Source organism: Herpailurus yagouaroundi, unplaced genomic scaffold (assembly GCF_014898765.1).
Source record: "Herpailurus yagouaroundi ecotype Mexico unplaced genomic scaffold, PumYag 181, whole genome shotgun sequence".
Classification (NCBI taxonomy): domain Eukaryota; kingdom Metazoa; phylum Chordata; class Mammalia; order Carnivora; family Felidae; genus Herpailurus; species Herpailurus yagouaroundi.
This window is the reverse complement of record NW_024412412.1, coordinates 26402103-26420109: the sequence shown is the minus strand read 5'-3', so window position 1 is coordinate 26420109 and position 18007 is coordinate 26402103. Positions and strand designations below refer to the sequence as shown.

Here is an 18007-nt window from a genome sequence, read left to right as displayed (position 1 = left end):
TCGAGCCCCGTGTCAGGCTCTGGGCTGATGGCTCAGAGCCTGGAGCCTGTTTCCGATTCTGTGTCTCCCTCTCTCTCTGCCCCTCCCCCGTTCATGCTCTGTCTCTCTCTGTCCCAAAAATAAATAAACGTTGAAAAAAAAATTAAAATACTATTCAGTCTGATTGCTGTATTTTGTGGTGGAGGGGAAAATTGGTAAGAAAATTGGGAAGTGTTAGGAAGAGAGGTCATGCACACATGAAAGTCAACTTGGCTGGGTACAAAATTCTTCTAGATCCTTCTCCAAAGTGTTCTGACAGTGCTACAAAGAGGTCAGAAGTCAGGCTGGTATTTGTTCCTGTTTGGGGGGGTTAATTATTTCCTACCTGGATACTTGTAACATTTTTGTTTCTGTTTTTGTAATTTAAAAATGTCATTGGTATGTGTCTCATTGTGGGTCTTTTAAAATTGATTTTATCTGAAATATGTGAGCCTATTCAATCTATTTACTCTGGTCTCTTTCCAGCTTGGAAATGTTTTCTTCATTAAAGCTATTATCACTCTTCTGTTTCTGTTCTGATTTTTTCTTTAGTAATACTATCATTCTTAAATTGGATTTCTATTCTCTTTCTCAGTAGCTGTCTCTTTTTTCAGTAATTCTCTTCTCGTGTCATTTCTAATTCAATGTTCTTTTCCTATACATCCTAGTAGACCTCACAAGATTAACCTCCAAATCATTGATTCCATTTTCTACGCTGTCAGTTTTGCTTATTTCCACATCCACAATGGAGTTTAATTCTTCGACTGCATTTTTGGCCATACGTTCTTATCTACCTCATCTCTCTTCATAGCTTATCTTGCTGAATTTTTTTAAGATCTGATTTTTTTTTTTTTAGAGATGTTTTAGATTTACAATAAAATTGAGAGGGAGGTACAGAGATTTCCTCTATACCCCTTGCCTCCACAGCCACATGGCCTCTCTCATTATCCACATTGCTCACCAGAATAGTACGTTTTTTGCCAAGGATGAAGCTATATGGACACATCATAATCCCCAAAGGTCAATAGTGTTTATCTTAGGGTTCACTCTTAGTGTTGTACATTCTATGGGTTTAGAACAAATGTGTAGTGACCTATATACCCATCATTATATTATCATACAGAGTATTTTCACTACCCTAAAAATCCTCTGCACTCTGCCTATGCATTTCCCACCCACCCCGCCCTGACAACCATCGACCCTTTTACTGCCTCCATAACTGTGCCTTTTCCAGACTGTCATACAGTAGGTGGCCCTTTTAGATGGCCTTCTTTTGCTTGGTAATATACATTAAGTTTCTGCCATGCCTTCTCATGGCTCAATAGCTCATTCCTTTTTAGTGCTGAATAACATTCTATTTTCTGTATGAACCACAGTTTATTCATCCATTCACCTACTGAAAGACACATTGGCTGCTTCCAAGTTTTGGCAATAGTGAATAAAGCTGCTGTTAAAATCTATGTGCCGACTTTTGTGTGGACATAAGTTTTTGACTCCTTTCAGTAGATACCAAGAAGCATATGGTAAGAGTATTTTTAGTTTTGTAAGAAACCATCTTACTAGGGGCACCTGGGTGGCTCAGATGGTTAAGTGTTTGACTCTTGATTTCAGCTCAGGTCACAATCTCAGGGTTCATGGGATCTAGCCTCGCACCAGGCTCCATGCTGACAACACAGAGCCTGCTTGGGAATCTTTCTCTCCTCTCTCTCTTCCCCCCTCCACTCACATGTGCTGTCTCTCAAAGTAAATAAACAAACAAACTAACAAACATTAACAAAAATAGAAACCCTCCTGCTGTTGTATTAGAGACCAGTAGGTAATTCCTTATCTCTGGGAGACAATTGGGAATAAAAAGGGCTTCTGTACATCTAGTGGACAGATACTCTGGCAATTTACTAATCTATACACTTAAATGTATTCACTTTTCAAAATGCATGCTATACCTTGCTCAAGGTTTACTACAAAAATTATTATATGGTAGAACCACCTAAGAAAGCAATGAGCTGTATAGGATAAACTCACATATTTCTCAATAAATTTTTCTAAACTAAAAGAGAAAAAGAATCATCATGCTAACTTTTCATCTGAATCCTTTCTCTGTATGTGGTTTTCTGTAAGTCATAAGGACCTTGTCTTCTAGGGATCAAGGATCTTAAAATTTTCTCGTGTTTCCTACGGTAAACCTGGCGTAGAGGTTGGCTCCTTTTCAGTCTTTAGAAATATCCCTTTCTCTTTATCACAAGCCACATTTTAGTTGTTGTTTCTGTTCACCCATCAGAACATTTACCACATTGTGTCAGCATATAAATTTGGGCTTTATTCTCATATACCCCAACACCTTACACTACAGAAAAAAGGTAGGGTTTTGTTTTTGGTTTTGTTTTTGTTTTCCCTAAAGTCCTGGCTCTTTTTAGCCCTAAGGAGGTACCAACAGCTCCTTCACATTTCTAGAGCCTCTGAAGAAAATTGCCCCTGTACTTGGTGGTGTTTGGGAATTCTGGATCCATGCAGAAAGTGTTCAAAACTACTTAAGCGTGGGAGAGATTTCGGGGCACCTGAGTGGCTCAGTCGGTTGGGCGTCCAACTTTGGCTTAGGTCACGATCTCACGGTTCATGGGTTTGAGCCCCGCATGGGGCTTGCTGCTGTCAGCACGGAGCCGCTTCAGATCCTCTGTCCCCCTCTCTCTCTGCACCTGCCCTGCTCGCACTTTCTCAAAAATAAATTTAAAAAAATTTTTTTTAATTAAAAAAAAAAAAAGAGTGGGAGAGATGTAGAGCCTGGTGCTTGAATGGGTTTGCAGAAAGATCCAGCCCAGAGAGGGAGGGACTTCTACGTGACCTGTGGGAACTGAAGTTTCTGCAGGTGATAGAAATTGACAGCCTGCTGACGTGAAAAAGCCTTGGATCTGGGGGCCCACGAGCTTCACACCAGGCCGGCTAAGTGGGCAGTGTCCAAGCCTGTCTCAGACAGTAGCTCTGGTGTGGGGCGAAGACCGGGCCTCTCCAGACAATGGGCTGCAGAAGAAGCTGCATCAAGGGCAGTGCCCAGAGTTCAAGGACAAAGGGCTTGTTCCCACTTTGGAGGCCTGCATAAGCCACCTGGTTTTAAGCTTCTTGCTGGCTTTGCTAAGGGGAGCGTTCAGATCCAGGTTTTATTGCATCGAGAATAATCAAGTAATGTGACTCTCGGTGCCCTTAGGTCATCCTGGTTACACAGGAAGTGTTCCCGGAAATCTTCAAAGTAGTCCTGCCAGGCAGGCATTAGTATTCCCATGTTACAGTGATGCAAACAGAGGCACAGAGTTGGGAATCATTTTCCCAAGGTCCACAGCCCATGGCGCAGAATCAGTATTCAAGTGCAGGACCACCAGACGGCCGAGCTCTTAAACACCGTACATCATTATATCCAGGGTATGAGGGTTCTGTCTTTTTTTTTTTTTTTTTAACATTTATTTATTGTTGACAGACAGAGAGACACAGAATGTGAGCAGGGAAGGGGCAGAGAGAGAGGGAGACACAGAATCCGAAGCCGGCTCCAGGCTCCGAGCTGTCAGCACGGAGCCCGACGTGGGGCTCGAACCCACGAACTGCGAGATCATGACCTGAGCTGAAGTCAGATGCTTAACCGATGGAGCCACCCAGGCACCCCGGTTCTTGAGTCTTCATCTTTTTATGTGTCTTCCTAGGAAATTTGGCAGGAAGTTATTTTGCAATACACTTCTTCTCCTAACCCTTGGCTTTTGGATTGTCCCTGTGAGTTGATGGAACATGCTAATTTATAAGAAAGAGAAATGCTTACTTACTAATCTTAGGGGAGAAAAATTTTTAGATTTTACAAACTAGGGAGCAATACCCCCCCCCCAAAAAAAAAAAGAAAAGAAAGGGGGTCGGGGCACCTGGGTGGCTCTACTGGTAAAGCATCTGACTTTGGCTCAGGTGATGATTCATAGCTCGTGGGTTCGAGCCCCATGTCAGGCTCTGTGGTGACAGCTCAGAGCCTGGAGCCTGCTTCAGATTGTCTCTCTCTCTCTCTCTCTCTCTCTGTCTCTCTCTCTCTCCCCCTGCCCCTCTCTTGCTCATGCTCTCTCTCTCTCTCTCTCTCAAAAATAAACATTAAAAAATTAAAAAAAAAAAAGGAAGAAGAGGGAAGAGGAAGCAGGGTCAGAATCAGGGAAAAAAGGAGAAGTTACTGAACTGTTCAGAGCAGTAAGCCTTCAGAAAGACAGTAGGCAACAGCCCTTATGTCTCAAGGGACTCTGCAGTCGAAGATGACCAAAGAATTAACAGAAGAAAATCGGAACGACACCTAATGTCTTTGCTAAGAATTAATACATGGCTATATCAATCTCCAAGGCTTAAATGGAAACAATGTCGAAGTTGGCCTTTGTATATTCTATAATCCTGCCTACTCACCAAGTAAGACCCATACTAATAGTTAGTTATCAGGTTGTTGTTTTTAGTGAAGTGTAATTTTATAACAGACCCGAGTAGCCTTTATAACAAATACTCTATTGTCCTCTGCATTGTTTTAAGCAGTAGGTGAAATAAACACGTTGGACCATGGGTCCCCCCTCTACCCTCCGAAATGTGTGCTCCTTGAGAGCTCAGGTAAGGCATGAGGCAGAGAAGGAATATTCTCCATACGGGGTGACTTCCTAGCTTCCCTTGCTCAGCTTCTAGCTCCAAAACAGCCACAGTTTTCCATGTGGAGAAATTGTTACCATGAGTTTCGAGAGGGAAGAATGCAGGCTTCAAGTCCTAATTCTCTAGAGGATATCGAATGATCATAAGGAAAACCACGAAGTCAGTTCAGGTGCTGCCTCTATGTTTCAAAGAAAAAGAGAAGTGATGGAAAATTAAAGGTGGCTGGAGAACATGGTGGGGTCCATTTAGAATTCATCGTGCATAAATATTTAATAGTTTTCCTCACCGCTCAAGTGAGTCACTGTTTTCTTTAAAAAAAATTTTTTTTCCAACGTTTATTTATTTGGGGGACAGAGAGAGACAGAGCATGAACGGGGGAGGGGCATAGAGAGAGGGAGACACAGAATCAGAAACAGGCTCCAGGCTCTGATCCATCAGCCCAGAGCCCGACGCGGGGCTCGAACCCACGGACTGCGAGATCGTGACCTGGCTGAAGTCGGACGCTCAACCGACTGCGCCACCCAGGCGCCCCAACTGTTTTCTTAATGCCAATCCTATCGCAGCCTGTTTCTAAGAGAGCTATCCAGGCAGTTTTGGAAATAGCAGAAGAAACCGGCTGAAATACAGTCGCTTACACCAAACCCAAAGTGCCTGCAGTATCCGAGGCATCTGACTCCAGAGGCATGTGGCACAAACAGCCCAGACCGAAGGGACAAGGCACGTGGCAGCCAAGTGGTCTGTCACAGTCCTCCAAAGAGCTTGACATATTGTTCTCCTCCGAAAAATGCACACCACTTGTCATGAAATTCTGGATGTTCTACAGAGGATCATATGTATACAGTCACGTGTTTAAATATAATTTATGACCACACCAGACATGAACAAGGGATGAATGAGCAAAGAATATAAATATATATGGAGATCTGCCCGATTCCGTTTAAGCCTGTGGCAAAGTGGTATTCCCCCGTCCCAGCCTCTCCACCTTCTCTCTGACCAGTCACCACCTAATACAATTTAAGTCAATAATATGGGTTATGAAGACTCCATTCATAACACAAATTGATTCTGTACTTTGAGATTCAAAGCTAAAGCAAAAGATGAGGTATGTAGCTATTTTTACCCAGGCACAGAATGTATGATTCAGTGGTAAAAATTCCCATGTGGCTTTTTTTTTTTTGTAAGCTAAGGTATAATTTGCCCCAAATCCACAAACCAAGACCTTAAGATTATTTAATTCTTAATTTTCCCCAATAGTGGGAATGAAAGATCAACATTGCTCTTTCTAAAAACAATTTGGCAATATAAATCAAGAGTCTAAAGAGTGTCTGTACTCATGGTCTGTACTCAGGGAAATAGGAAATAACCAGGGATGCAGGCAAAGGTTTAACTACAAAGATGCTTATCAAAGTGCATTAAAAATAGAGAAAATTTGGGGAAAAACATCTAAGTGTCCCGCAATAAGAACATAGTTAAAGCATCATCTTTGTATGCAAGAATATTATGCAGCTATCAAAAAGCAAGTGAGAAAAAGTATAATAATATTAATGTACTCAAAATGAGAAGCTGTCATGAGTAAAAAATTAAGATAGTATACCTTCTTTATAGTACGATCCTGATAATAGAATGTTTATGCATAGAATACACACTGAAAAAAAAGATGGTGAATTACATTGGTAGCTATTGCTGGGTACTGCTGATTCTATCTCCAACTTTGTATCTTTCCGTATTTTCTACCATGTCTACAGTAACCTAGCGTTCATTTTACAATCATAAAAAAATAATAAATACAACTCAAAGGTATTGTAGCAGGTTCATAGGAAGAAGCTGCGACGCGCTCCGTATATGTAACTTTTTAAAAAGTAACACATTAGCCTCACTCGGGAACTCAAAGCCCCTCCCCAGTGAGGAAAATGCCCTACTGGGCTCTGGGAGCTTGGATATGTAAACTCCTCAGGGTCTTCTCCCACACAAAGGAGACATTCTCCATAGACAAGAGGCTTACGGAATCCCTGTTAGTATTCAGATGCCTATCCCATAAAACATGACCTAGCAAGTCTCTTTCAGTCAGATCTGAAAGAGGGGCAGAGGGCCCCAGGTAACCTAATGCGTCCAGAACATGTCTGCAGCTCTGACAGGTGCAAACAACTCCACTTGTCTAAATATAAATTCACTTAGGCAGTTTGGGAACAGTCTTTCCCACTTTCTATTCTGATCAGGCAAAAGAATGTTCTCTTCTTGAGTTCTGACTCTTGATGCTGGTTATTTATATTTAGAGGCACTTTGCAACAATTTTTATCCAAAGAGAAGGAAAAGTTAGGACTCTAAGAAGAAAAGAAAAAAGAGATTTTTCTTCCAAAATCTTGGATGAGGATAAGACCTGGGTTTGGCTGTTTTTGAAATGTGCTCGGTTGAGAAGGAGATAAGATATTAATGATATTTTCAAAAACTTTATGGATGAACAGCAAGCTGATGTTAACCCATGCATAAAGAAACACTGTCTCATATTTAAGCCAGAAAGGAGCCTTATTTTTTAATCAGCACAGTGGAAATTCTTTGGGGGAACATATAGAACTCTGCTCCTTTGCCAATTCCTGCCCTGCTTTCTCCCGTTACCCCTAAACTCTGACTCCCCCTTCAGGATCCTGTTCGATGCTCACTTCCTCAGCTGACCCTCCTCACTCCCATCCCACCTCCACAGCCACACATAAGCAGTCTTCCTCTTAGCTCCCAAAATACAGAGAATTAACCTTCCACACACATTTATTCTACATCAGTACTTATTAGCCTAAGAGCTTCTTGAAAGTTAAGATCGTATTTCACTCGTTTTCCACTTCCAGCAGCCAGGTTTATAGTAGTTACTCAATAATGTGTTAAATGAATAAACAAATGTGTAAGACTGAAGCTGAGCCCAAGTGCAAGGAAGACAGCCACCAAATAGCCACGAACAGCCACCAAAAAGAAAGTTTATGGGAAAATGATAATTAGCTTTGCTTAGCTACTACTAGGATTTTGGTTTATTTTTGTGGGGAGAGTTGGCTTATTAAATGAAATTAAGGCCAGATTAAATGAAATTGAGTGCCAGATAGTCTAAAAGGAACTTGGTATGCGTTGACTAAAAGGTTGACACATTCTGTTTTTACTTTCTTTCTGCTATAAAATGACAGTGAGACAAGATTGTGACTAACGGCCAGTCCAGCTCTCAGCTTCTGGGGCACGGGAGTTGCTGAGTTCTGGTGGAACAGAACTTACTTCCCAGAACAGCTGACTTCCCAGCTCTGTTCTGATCTCGAAGGAGACCGTGCTCTTTTCAAACTCAAGGACGCCACACTCCTACCTACCAAGACTGTGGTGTGCCACAACTAAGTTTAGCCCCACTCTCCTGGTCTGAAATAGTCACCTAACCCACAGGGGAAATTATGACCCATGGTTTCCTAGATCCATGTAAGGAAGACGCTTCCAAACCTTAATGCTATAGGTTTGTATTTACTTGTCCCAACTCCTTCCCAGTTTGGTTCAGATCGCCTTTTGCCTGCATTCATGTTGCAACACGGGTTGGCTCTTTATCTCTGCCCACTCCTCTAGCATGCTCACTACCCTTGAGAAATGTAGCCAACACTTGGCTTAATAAATCTTCAACCTACTCATCAGCTAATAAAAGGGGTTGAGAGTTGGCAAAGAGAATATTCCATGGAAACTGTGTTTGCCAAACGCCTACCAACTGAGCTGATTTCAGAGGTGGTCCTCTATCATATATGTCCACTGAAAGAGAAGGAAGAAGCTAATAATTCCTCTTCAGATAGGCAGACTGTGTCTTGAGCTGAAGGCTTGTATTGGACTAATGCAACCCACCAGTGTTTCAGTTTTACATTTCTAGTAAAATTAGAATTTGCGCTCATCTCCCTTAAAGCAGAAGTTCCCAAATGCCGTGTTCAACAGAATGAATGTTCATAAAGCTAAATATATCCAATGTGAGGGAATAGCCTTTACTCTGAGACTGTTATTTTGTTTTTGTTGTTAAAGAGTATTTTTTAGGGGCGCCTGGGTGGCGCAGTCGGTTGAGCGTCCGACTTCAGCCAGGTCACGATCTCGCGGTCCGTGAGTTCGAGCCCCGCGTCGGGCTCTGGGCTGATGGATCAGAGCCTGGAGCCTGTTTCTGATTCTGTGTCTCCCTCTCTCTCTGCCCCTCCCCCGTTCATGCTCTGTCTCTCTCTGTCCCAAAAAAATAAATAAACGTTAAAAAAAAAATTTAAAGAGCATTTTTTAAAATAAAAGGACGGTAACACAAGACGGTAGGGTTTGTTTATGTTAATGTCTTGGCACTTTAAAAGGCTGACAACCCTCTATCAATTTCCAAACATCACGAAAACTAGAAAACTAGGATCCTCATCCCTGAAGTGGCTAGCTCCGAGCTGAGCGCCAAGGAGATTAATACATGACTATATAAATATATATTTAAATGAAATCATATGAGAGGAAGGGTCTGGTCTCTTTTAGGGTCATCATTCTCTACAGACCTCAAGGTGTCTCACAGAGATCATGGAGGCCCTGTTGGTACAGGTAGTTGTAACAGATTCAAGTCAGGTAATTTCCTCTGAAATGTACCTACCTATACACCTATATCTGCGGTACTCTGGCAGATGGCCCCAATAACAACTTTCTAAAACGATTTTACTGTATCCCTTTCACAGTTAACACCTGGACCCATGACTAACACAAAGCAAGCATCCGTAGTTACTTGTTTTCCACATGACCCTTACAGCTGAAGTGTCAATCCCAGAGCGCCTCTACCTAACACGGAGGCAAACACACTTCGCATTCTCCTGGGGCTCCTCTGGGATCCGCAGGTGATGGGGAAGTAAGGGACATCTGTGCCCCCCCCCCCCCTCCCGGCTCAAGCCTAAGATAAAGGCGGACCGCGGGACGGTGTGAATGCAACCGCAACTACGTCTGCAGATGTAGGCAGGCTTTGGCCCGCAGGGGCTTTGCTTAGGAAGAGGGAATTTGGCAAAGCCGCCTGCGACCCAGCCTTCTGGCTGTAACGGGATCCTCCTCTGTAGGAAAGTGCCTCTGCCCCCTGGCGCCCGTCCCCAGGCTTCTGATGAAAGAGTGACCCCACTGCCCCTTCCCAGCCCCCAAACTGCAACACTATCACTCTGGGCGCTGGGCCCATCACGTGGCGAAGCGGTGCTATCCCGGACCGCGGCTCCACGGCCATTGGTCGACGGCTCGCGTCCCGAGCGCGCCCATTGGCTGTGGGGGGCGTTCACGTGAAAAGGGTTCCGGGATGGCTCCCCAAGTGGGGAGAGGTGCTGGAAAGTTAAAGGGAGCAGCGCGGCGGCTGGGAGCCTGAGTCCGGGGGACCGGCCGCAGGGACTAGGCGAGCGGGCCGCTCTCGCGCACGGACGGATGCGTCTGCCCGCCCAGGGCGCAGACCTGAGTCCCGGCCCCCCACTCCTGCCGTCGCCGCCTCTGCTCCTGCCACCTCGGCGCGGATGCTGCCGCGGGCTGGCGCATGTGTACTTCGGCACTTATGAGCTGTACTAGGTACGTCAGTCCCCAAGCCCTAGCGTCCCAGTGCAGGGCCGAGAAAGGGCTGCGAGGAGTGCGCAGTGGAGACCTTTGGTTCCTGCCACCTGCACTTGCACTGTCCAACTTGCAGTTGCGGTACGGGGGTGGAACACTCTAAACGGGCTTGAGTGGAGAGAGCAACCCAGGGACCAGAGGTGGGATGGAGCCTGGCTGGATCCACGTGTTCCACAGAAGTGCGGGTCTGGCCGCGAGGAGTGGCCCGGGCTGGGACTCTTGTGCCGAGTTCGAACCTGGGACACGGCGCTTCCAGCCTGGGACCCGACAGTCCCGGAGTGTCCCCTAAATTGGGCAATTGGGGACTGGAGTACAAGAAAGGTCTCTTTTTTTCTCAGCGCCTCGGTTTCTCGGTAATATGCAAGGAAACACACTTGGGCCATCTCTCAGGTCGCCAAGTTGCGATGGGACACAGAGCCACCCCGGTCCCCGGTCCCCGGGCAGGGGCTGTCCCGGGACGGCGGGGGAGAGTCTGCCGCGCGGGGACGCTCTCGCGGCGCCGCTCCGACCGGGATTGCCCCGCCGCCCCGCCCTGGTGTGATAACTTGGGCTCCTCCCCCTCGTCGTCCTCCTCCCCCTAGGGGTCATATCTCCGGGAACGGAGCGCAAGCCCTGCCTCCCGGACACACGACGCTCACGTAGTCCGGTGGTGGCAGCCTCTCCTGCCACCTCCCTGCAGACTCTCCGATGCAGCGAACCAGCTGGGGAGGGGGCTTCCCCACGGTCCAAAAGGTGGGTGAGGGACAAGTCGAAGGAGGCTCCAGGAGTGCTTGGGGGCGGGGTGCAGGTCGGTTGGACCGAGGGGGGGGCAGGGTCAGGATGGCTTTGACCTGTGGGATCTTCCAAGTCTGGAAGCTCTGGCCTGCCCCCTGACCTGTTCATGCCCCGCTTTTGAACTCGGAGAAAGGGGTGTGGAAGGGACTTGCTGTAAAAGACAGGGTATAGGGTCCAGAAGGACATACTTGAAGAGTTGTGGCCTGTCGGGTGTTGTTTTCTGCTCTAGAGGAGAAAATTGAGGACAGGCTTGACTTGAATACTTGGGAGAGTTGCTGAAAGGTGTTGGAGCCTGTGGTCTGTGTGGCCGGGCCTCCTTGGGAGACCCAGGGTCAGGGAAAAGAGACGTTAGAGCTTTGAGCTGGGGTGGGGAGAAGAGGAAATGATTCATTTGGCGAGGTTGTCCAGGAGCCAAGACTAAAGTGAAGACAGCCTGTGGACTCACCACAAGAGGAAAGTAGAGGTATTTAGGGAAAAGTGAGTGGGAAGAGAAGAGAAGTTAGTGGGCATTATTAGCAAACAAGAACGGCAGAGCCAGAAAGGACCTCAGAGGAGAAAGCTTAAGCCTGGACAGATTCAGTGATTTGCTCCAAGTGGGCAGCACAGGCATTCCCAGGCCAGTGCTCTGTTTCACATTGGGCATTGTCAGGTGGCAGGTGGAGTTTTCTTTCCTGTAATACTCAGGTGTGTGTGTGTGTGTGTGTGTGTGTGTGTGTGTGTGTGTGTATCTCAAAGATGCTTTAGATGATGGTTACAGGATAGAAGAGTTCAAGTGGCTGTTAAGGCTGTGAACAAGGGCCCCATGGTCTCAGTACAAAGGAAAATACGTCAACTTTATTCATGTCACCCAAACCTTTTGGGGGGGGGGGAGTAAAGTAATGGCAAAGGGGTAGATGGACATATCTTTTAAAAAAGTATAACCTAGTTGTGAATGCTTACCTAAGGTAGTTTCAGTGTTCCTGGTGGGTTCTTGGTGCATCTGATTTTTCTGCCTTTTCTTATCAGAGTATGAAAATGGAGGACAAATATCTTGGCCTCAATCCCCCAAAAAGTTTATTCCTATAAAAGGCACAGCCAAAAAGTCAGTAGCTCGGCTGTCTGAAACTGTGAAGGTCATGTGGTTATTTTCTACCAGTCTATAGTTTTCACAGGAAAAACCACCATGACATCTAACCTGACCAGCCGTCCTGAGAAGGTGTGTTTTTTGGTACTAATGTAGTGGAACAGGGAAAGTGTTTCTGCAGAACTCTCCCTGTTTTCTCCAATTTTCATGGAGAGCTGGGATTTGCCATCTTTTGACCAGGAACCCTGAAATCTACCCTTGGGCATGGCCCAGTCCCTCGTGGCGCAAAATTGATCTCTTGGGCATCTATGTGGAACCCAAGTGTTTGAGACTCGGAGTAACAGCCACTCGTATTCTCATGATCTTGTCCCGCAGCAAACTGGTATCCAGTCCTCTGTCATGCTCTACTGGTTCAAATATGTGTCTGTGTCTTCTCCTGCTGGCTTTTTCCCTGGCCAAGCTTGGTGACTTATATTCCCTGGCCTGGGGAGAAAGGGGCCAAGCAGCCAGGGAGAGTGTCAGGCGGGGGCCTGAGATGCAGCCTGATGTGCACTGTGATGGCACCTGCTCGTTTTTATGCCATTTGAGGATAAAGCACCTTCCAGATGCCTTCCTTTCAGAGACTTAGGAAACTTACCTCTTACATCTCCACTGCTAGGAGGACTTGTGGGTGATGGACAGCCCTGTCACAGTCCATTGGGGAATTCCTGAGTAGAGGGTCAGGAGAGCTTCCATGAAACCAGAGTTTGGTACACTGCTTCTTGGAGAATGGTCTGGGTCATAAAAGCTGGGATCCACCTGTGAGGATAGGCAAGTGGCCAACAGTCAGATTGTATCCATATGTATGGGGCCACAGGGATTAATGTCCTCCCCTCCAGTTATGGTGACCCTAAAATAGTGAAGGGGACCCTGGGCAGTGATTGCTTGTGCAGTGTCCCTGAGGCAGTAGCCCTTGGGTGGCCAGGTAATTAACTTTATTTTTGCCTTTGATGGAAGAATGTTGCAAAACCAATTAGGCTGTAGAAAGTGCCAGTGGAATTGTATAATTAGAGTTGGCTCTGACCAGGATGTCACCTTCCCACCCCCAGTTCCACTAATGCTTAACAGCTTGGTGATAGAAGGGAGCTCAGGGGCAAATTTACACCCACTGGGTCCAAATAGGGAAACTTTACCAAGCTCTTCAACTAAGTCTTTGTAATCTTTAGGATTAGAAATTGAGAGTGACTTTAAGTGTGCAGATCCTTTAACTGATCTGCTTGTTTTAGAATTCTGTTTCTACGGTATCCTGAGAGTTTCCCAACCTTTTTCTAATGAACTGTGCGGCAAAGCACGTAGGAGGTTGGTTTGCAGGCTTGAAGAGATCTAGAGAAGAAGATAGAGAACTTACAGTTGACCTTGTGCTGACTCAAGCAAGGAGGAAGGACTGTAGTGGACTGAGGGCAACTCCACCCCCCTCAGGTCACACCCAGGTTGGCGAGTGTGGGCAGAGTGGGAGGGGCTGGGATGCAAGAGTGGGATGCTCACTTTGGGGGTATTTTTAATCCACATTTAATTTAAAAAAAACAAAAACAAAAACAACTACCTGTGCTAACATTAAAGCTGAAAGTACAATTCCAGTGCAGTCTAACCAATGCAATCTGTCAGTGCAGAGCCCGATGTGTGGCTTGATCTCATGAACTGTGAGACCATGACCTGAGCCAAAATCAAGCACGTCCAGCTCAACCCACTGAGGCACCCAGGAGCCCCTAGGGGTTTCTTTTTACGTTGAACTCATTAGCCAACCCACAGACCCTCTGTAAACCTATCTTGCCTATTTCAGTCAGAACTTTTCCTTTCCGGAACGATTGCATGGATAGAACAGATAATAGAAAGCAAATTTGCTCCTAAAATGTTCACTCATTGGTTTTGTTAGAGGGGAAACAGTAAGACAAGTATCGTTTAAAATGTATGTTTAGATAACTACATTGCGGCTATAATTTATTGTTTTTGCTCTGAATGTGTATGTTTCTCCAGTCAGTTATCACTAAATGGTTCCTGCATCCTAGGGGAAGGGTTATATTTCTTTTGGAAAATGGGATCAAACCCAGTACGTCTTTGTTCTTATTTTTCTTTGTATATTTGATCAAATATACCATCACCCTGAAGCCCCCCACCAGCGGGCAGGAACCAGGGGAGGCCTGAGAGCAAGCAGCCCAACCCCAGCACATACCTTCCCCTTTGCCATGGGGAGGGGAGAGAGGTTTGGAAGGAATCCACACCCTGTGTTCTGCGGTTCACAGACCAGATTTTAATCCTGGTTTCATCACTGACTTCTGCATTAGCCCATTGTAACCATCAAATCAATATAAATTTGCCATGGTAAGTGGAATGATAAAAATTGCTTGACTTTAGCGAGGCCATAGTGTTTGAGAGGATAGGTTTTTGGCCAATCTTAAATATTTGAGGCATTTTTTAGATTCGTTTTACCCCTTGATGTGATTTTGGAAAATACAAGAAACACAAAACAGGAAAACAAAGTTCCTGAAATCACATCACCTGGATATTCTAAGGGTTTTAAATCTATCTCTAGTCTTTTTTTCTGCGCATATACCTAATATTTTTCTCCCACAAATCTAGTCTATGTACAATTTTATCTTCTCTATTTTTTACTTTGACAGTATATTATTATCCATTTTTTCTATGCCATTTATACCTTTTTTTTTCCAAATAATAGTTTTAATGATGATATAAAATTTTATCACTGGATGTGGTGGTATATTTGATTTAACCAGATACCTGTTGTCGGTCATTTAGGTTATTTTCATTTTCTCACGTTTTCCTCCCTAGGATGCTGCATTGACCATTTTAGTACATTAACCCCCATGCACTTTTCATGAACTCTTTAAAATGAATACCTGTATGCGATATTAGAACCAAAAATGATCGGGACGCCTGGGTGGCTCAGTTAAGCGTCTGACTTCGGCTCAGGTCATGATCTCACGGTTCCTGGGTTTCCAGCCCCACATCCAGCTCTGTGCTGACAACTCAGAGGCTGGAGCCTGCTTCGGATTCTGTGTCTTCCTCTCTCTCTGCCCTTCCCCCTCTCACATGCTCTCTCACTCTCTCTCTTTCTCTCAAAATATATAAAACGAATATGTCAAAATGAATAAATGTTAAAAAAAGAACCAAAAATGAGAAGAATATTTAGAAAGGTTGTGCTGACTTAGACTAATACATGTGTTTATATTATCTTTAAAAAGTCTTTACTAACTCAGTAGGCAACAACAGGCATTGTTTTCTAATCTAAATTCTTTAAGTTGGACATTTTGTATATTTATGGGCCAATTTTAATTTTTTTCAGGAATCTTCTATTCATGTTCTTTGCTCATTTTTCTGTGTTGACTATTTTACTTTGTTATTGTTTTGTAGGAACTCTTTGTATATAAAGGTATTAACTCTTTGCTGCCATGCTTTTTATAAAATGTTTTCCCAGTTTGTCTTTAATCATTTGGTTTTATTTTTTCTCACTTCTAGAAAAATATAGTTTTTAGGAAGTCAGATTTAACCTGATCTTGTAGCATGATTCTCTTTGCCTTTTATTCTTATAGAGACTATTTTCCACTACAGAAAAAACAAATATTCACCTATATGAAAGGGTGAAAACAACTGAATTGTTGGCATTTTTAAAAAGAAAAATATGCTGGAATATAAAAATCTAGGAGCACGTGGATGGCTCAGTTGGTTAAGTGACCAACTCTCAATTTCGGCTTCGGCTCAGGTCATGGTCTTACAGTTTGTGAGTTCAAGCCCCACATCAGGCTCTATGCTGACAGCCAGGAGCCTGCTTAGGATTCTCTCTCCCCCTCTCTCTGCCCCTCCCTCACGTGTGCACACACACACTCTCTCAAAATAAACACTTAAAAAATATTTAAATAAGTAAATAAAAATAAAAACCTACTGTACAGCTTTGTGTCTGTCTTCCCCATTGAATCTCAGTGTCTAGCATAATATCTGGCATATAGGTACTACCGATATTCGTGGCATGAGTTCATTTATTTTTATCCTATTAAAGCCGTCTTTACCAAAGTGTGTTCCTCAGAACATGTGTTCCGCAAGCTGTTCCACAAAAAAAGGATTCCTTAGTTAGATAAGTTTGGGAACTCTTGCAGACCGCCTGTTCTTTTCAGTATTCCCCAAGGTGCTCTGGCATGTGAGGCCCCCCAAGAAATCCCGACAGAAAAACCTGTGAAAATAGTTTGTTTTTTCATTTGTTTTGACCCCAGTCCTCTTTTTCACCCCACTTTACAGTCTTAATGTCCCCTGAACCCAAGGTCATGCTGGATCACGCTTGAGTTAATACGGAACCACAGCAGAGGGGGGGTGGGGGGGTGGGAGGGGGGGAGAGGGGCTGGGCCAGAGCTGAAGGCAGACATTGTTGGCCAGTCCCCGTTCGAATGAGGAGTTAAACTTCTGTCTGATCTCACGGCCGTTTCTTTCTTTCCCCTTCTGCCAGGGTTCTAGCCTGTTCCTCTAACCCAATGATGGCTGTGGACATAGAGTGCAGGTACAGCTGCATGGCCCCTTCCTTGCGCAGAGAGAGGTTCGCCTTCAAGGCTTCGCCAAAGCCAAGCAAACCACTGAGGCCTTGCATTCAGCTGAGCAGCAAGGATGAAGCCGGCGGAATGGTGGCCCCCACCGTGCAGGAGAAGAAGGTGAAAAAGCGGGTGTCCTTCGCAGACAACCAAGGGCTGGCCCTGACAATGGTCAAAGTGTTCTCGGAATTCGATGACCCGTTAGATATTCCGTTTAACATCACTGAGCTCCTAGACAACATTGTGAGTCTGACGACAGCAGAGAGCGAGAGCTTTGTTCTGGATTTTTCACAGCCTTCCGCAGATTACTTAGACTTTAGAAATCGGCTTCAGACCGACCACGTATGCCTTGAAAACTGTGTGCTGAAAGACAGAGCGATTGCTGGCACAGTGAAAGTGCAGAACCTGGCGTTTGAGAAGACGGTGAAAATACGGATGACATTTGACACTTGGAAAAGCTTCACAGACTTTCCCTGTTGGTATGTGAAGGACACTTACGCTGGTTCAGACAGGGACACGTTCTCCTTTGACATTAGCTTACCTGAGAAAGTTCAGTCTTACGAGAGAATAGAGTTTGCTGTGTGCTTTGAGTGCCGCGGACAGACTTACTGGGACAGCAACAAAGGCAAAAACTATAGGATCATCCGGGCTGAACTGAAATCCTCTCAGGGAACAGCCGAGCCACAGAACGGACCAGATTTTGGAATATCCTTTGACCAGTTTGGAAGCCCTCGGTGTTCCTACGGTCTGTTTCCAGAGTGGCCTAGTTATTTAGGATACGAAAAGCTAGGGCCCTACTACTAGTGACTGTGCGTGACGGAGCGCGGCTGAGTGGGTCCTGGGAAGTCTAGCTGCAGTCACAGGCAGGCGGAGACGGAGCCAGAGAGCAGCTGAACTGCCATTAGGCACAGTTTTTGAAAATGAAAGGATCCTACTCACTTTTTTCTGAAGCCAGCAAAACCCAGCCAGGGTTAGATCTCACGACTGGTTTCGCACGCCAGGGTAGATGCAGGGTGCTGGTCTGCTCGGCACCTGCGGCGGCCTCGGCCTCGAGGGTCGGAGCAGGAGACCAGTGTGGGAAGGGCCTGGGCGGGAACCAGCCTTTCGGGCAGTGCTGGAGAAGCTGGAGGGCAGTGGCTTCGAAATGATGCAACCAGGAGCGTGATCCGGCTGCCTGGAGGGGCCGCGCCTCCCTCCCCGTGATGTGGAAAATCAGTCACCTGAAAGTCACTCCGTGCTCAGTCACCTCCCATTGGACCCTTGCGGCTCATCTTTGCGCGCTGTCTGCCCAGCCGGGTCGCCCCCCCACCCCCCACCCCTTGCTGCTGCTGTTCCGGGTCTCCATGTACTTCAC

General features: G+C 45.5%; 1 protein-coding gene and 1 long non-coding RNA gene across 3 annotated transcripts in view; one reads left to right on the top strand and one right to left on the bottom strand.

Moving 5' to 3' along the window:
* LOC121039775 (uncharacterized) overlaps positions 1-18007 on the bottom strand; it is a 156594-nt gene that overhangs the window by 56177 nt on the left and 82410 nt on the right. The window contains exon 5 of the long non-coding RNA XR_005794977.1: positions 12720-12880. This is a non-coding gene — a long non-coding RNA (uncharacterized LOC121039775). The remainder of the gene's footprint in view (positions 1-12719; positions 12881-18007) is intronic.
* On the top strand, positions 9983-18001 carry PPP1R3B (protein phosphatase 1 regulatory subunit 3B). 2 transcript variants are annotated; one of them, XM_040490147.1, is made up of 2 exons: positions 9983-10206; positions 16575-18001. In XM_040490147.1, exons 1-2 carry the CDS (start codon positions 10175-10177, stop codon positions 17455-17457), a joined length of 915 nt encoding a protein of 304 aa, XP_040346081.1. In that variant the 5' UTR covers positions 9983-10174; the 3' UTR covers positions 17458-18001. The 2 variants fall into 2 exon arrangements, with proteins under 2 accessions (XP_040346081.1, XP_040346082.1); XM_040490148.1 differs by lacking the exon at positions 9983-10206 and adding an exon at positions 10708-10977.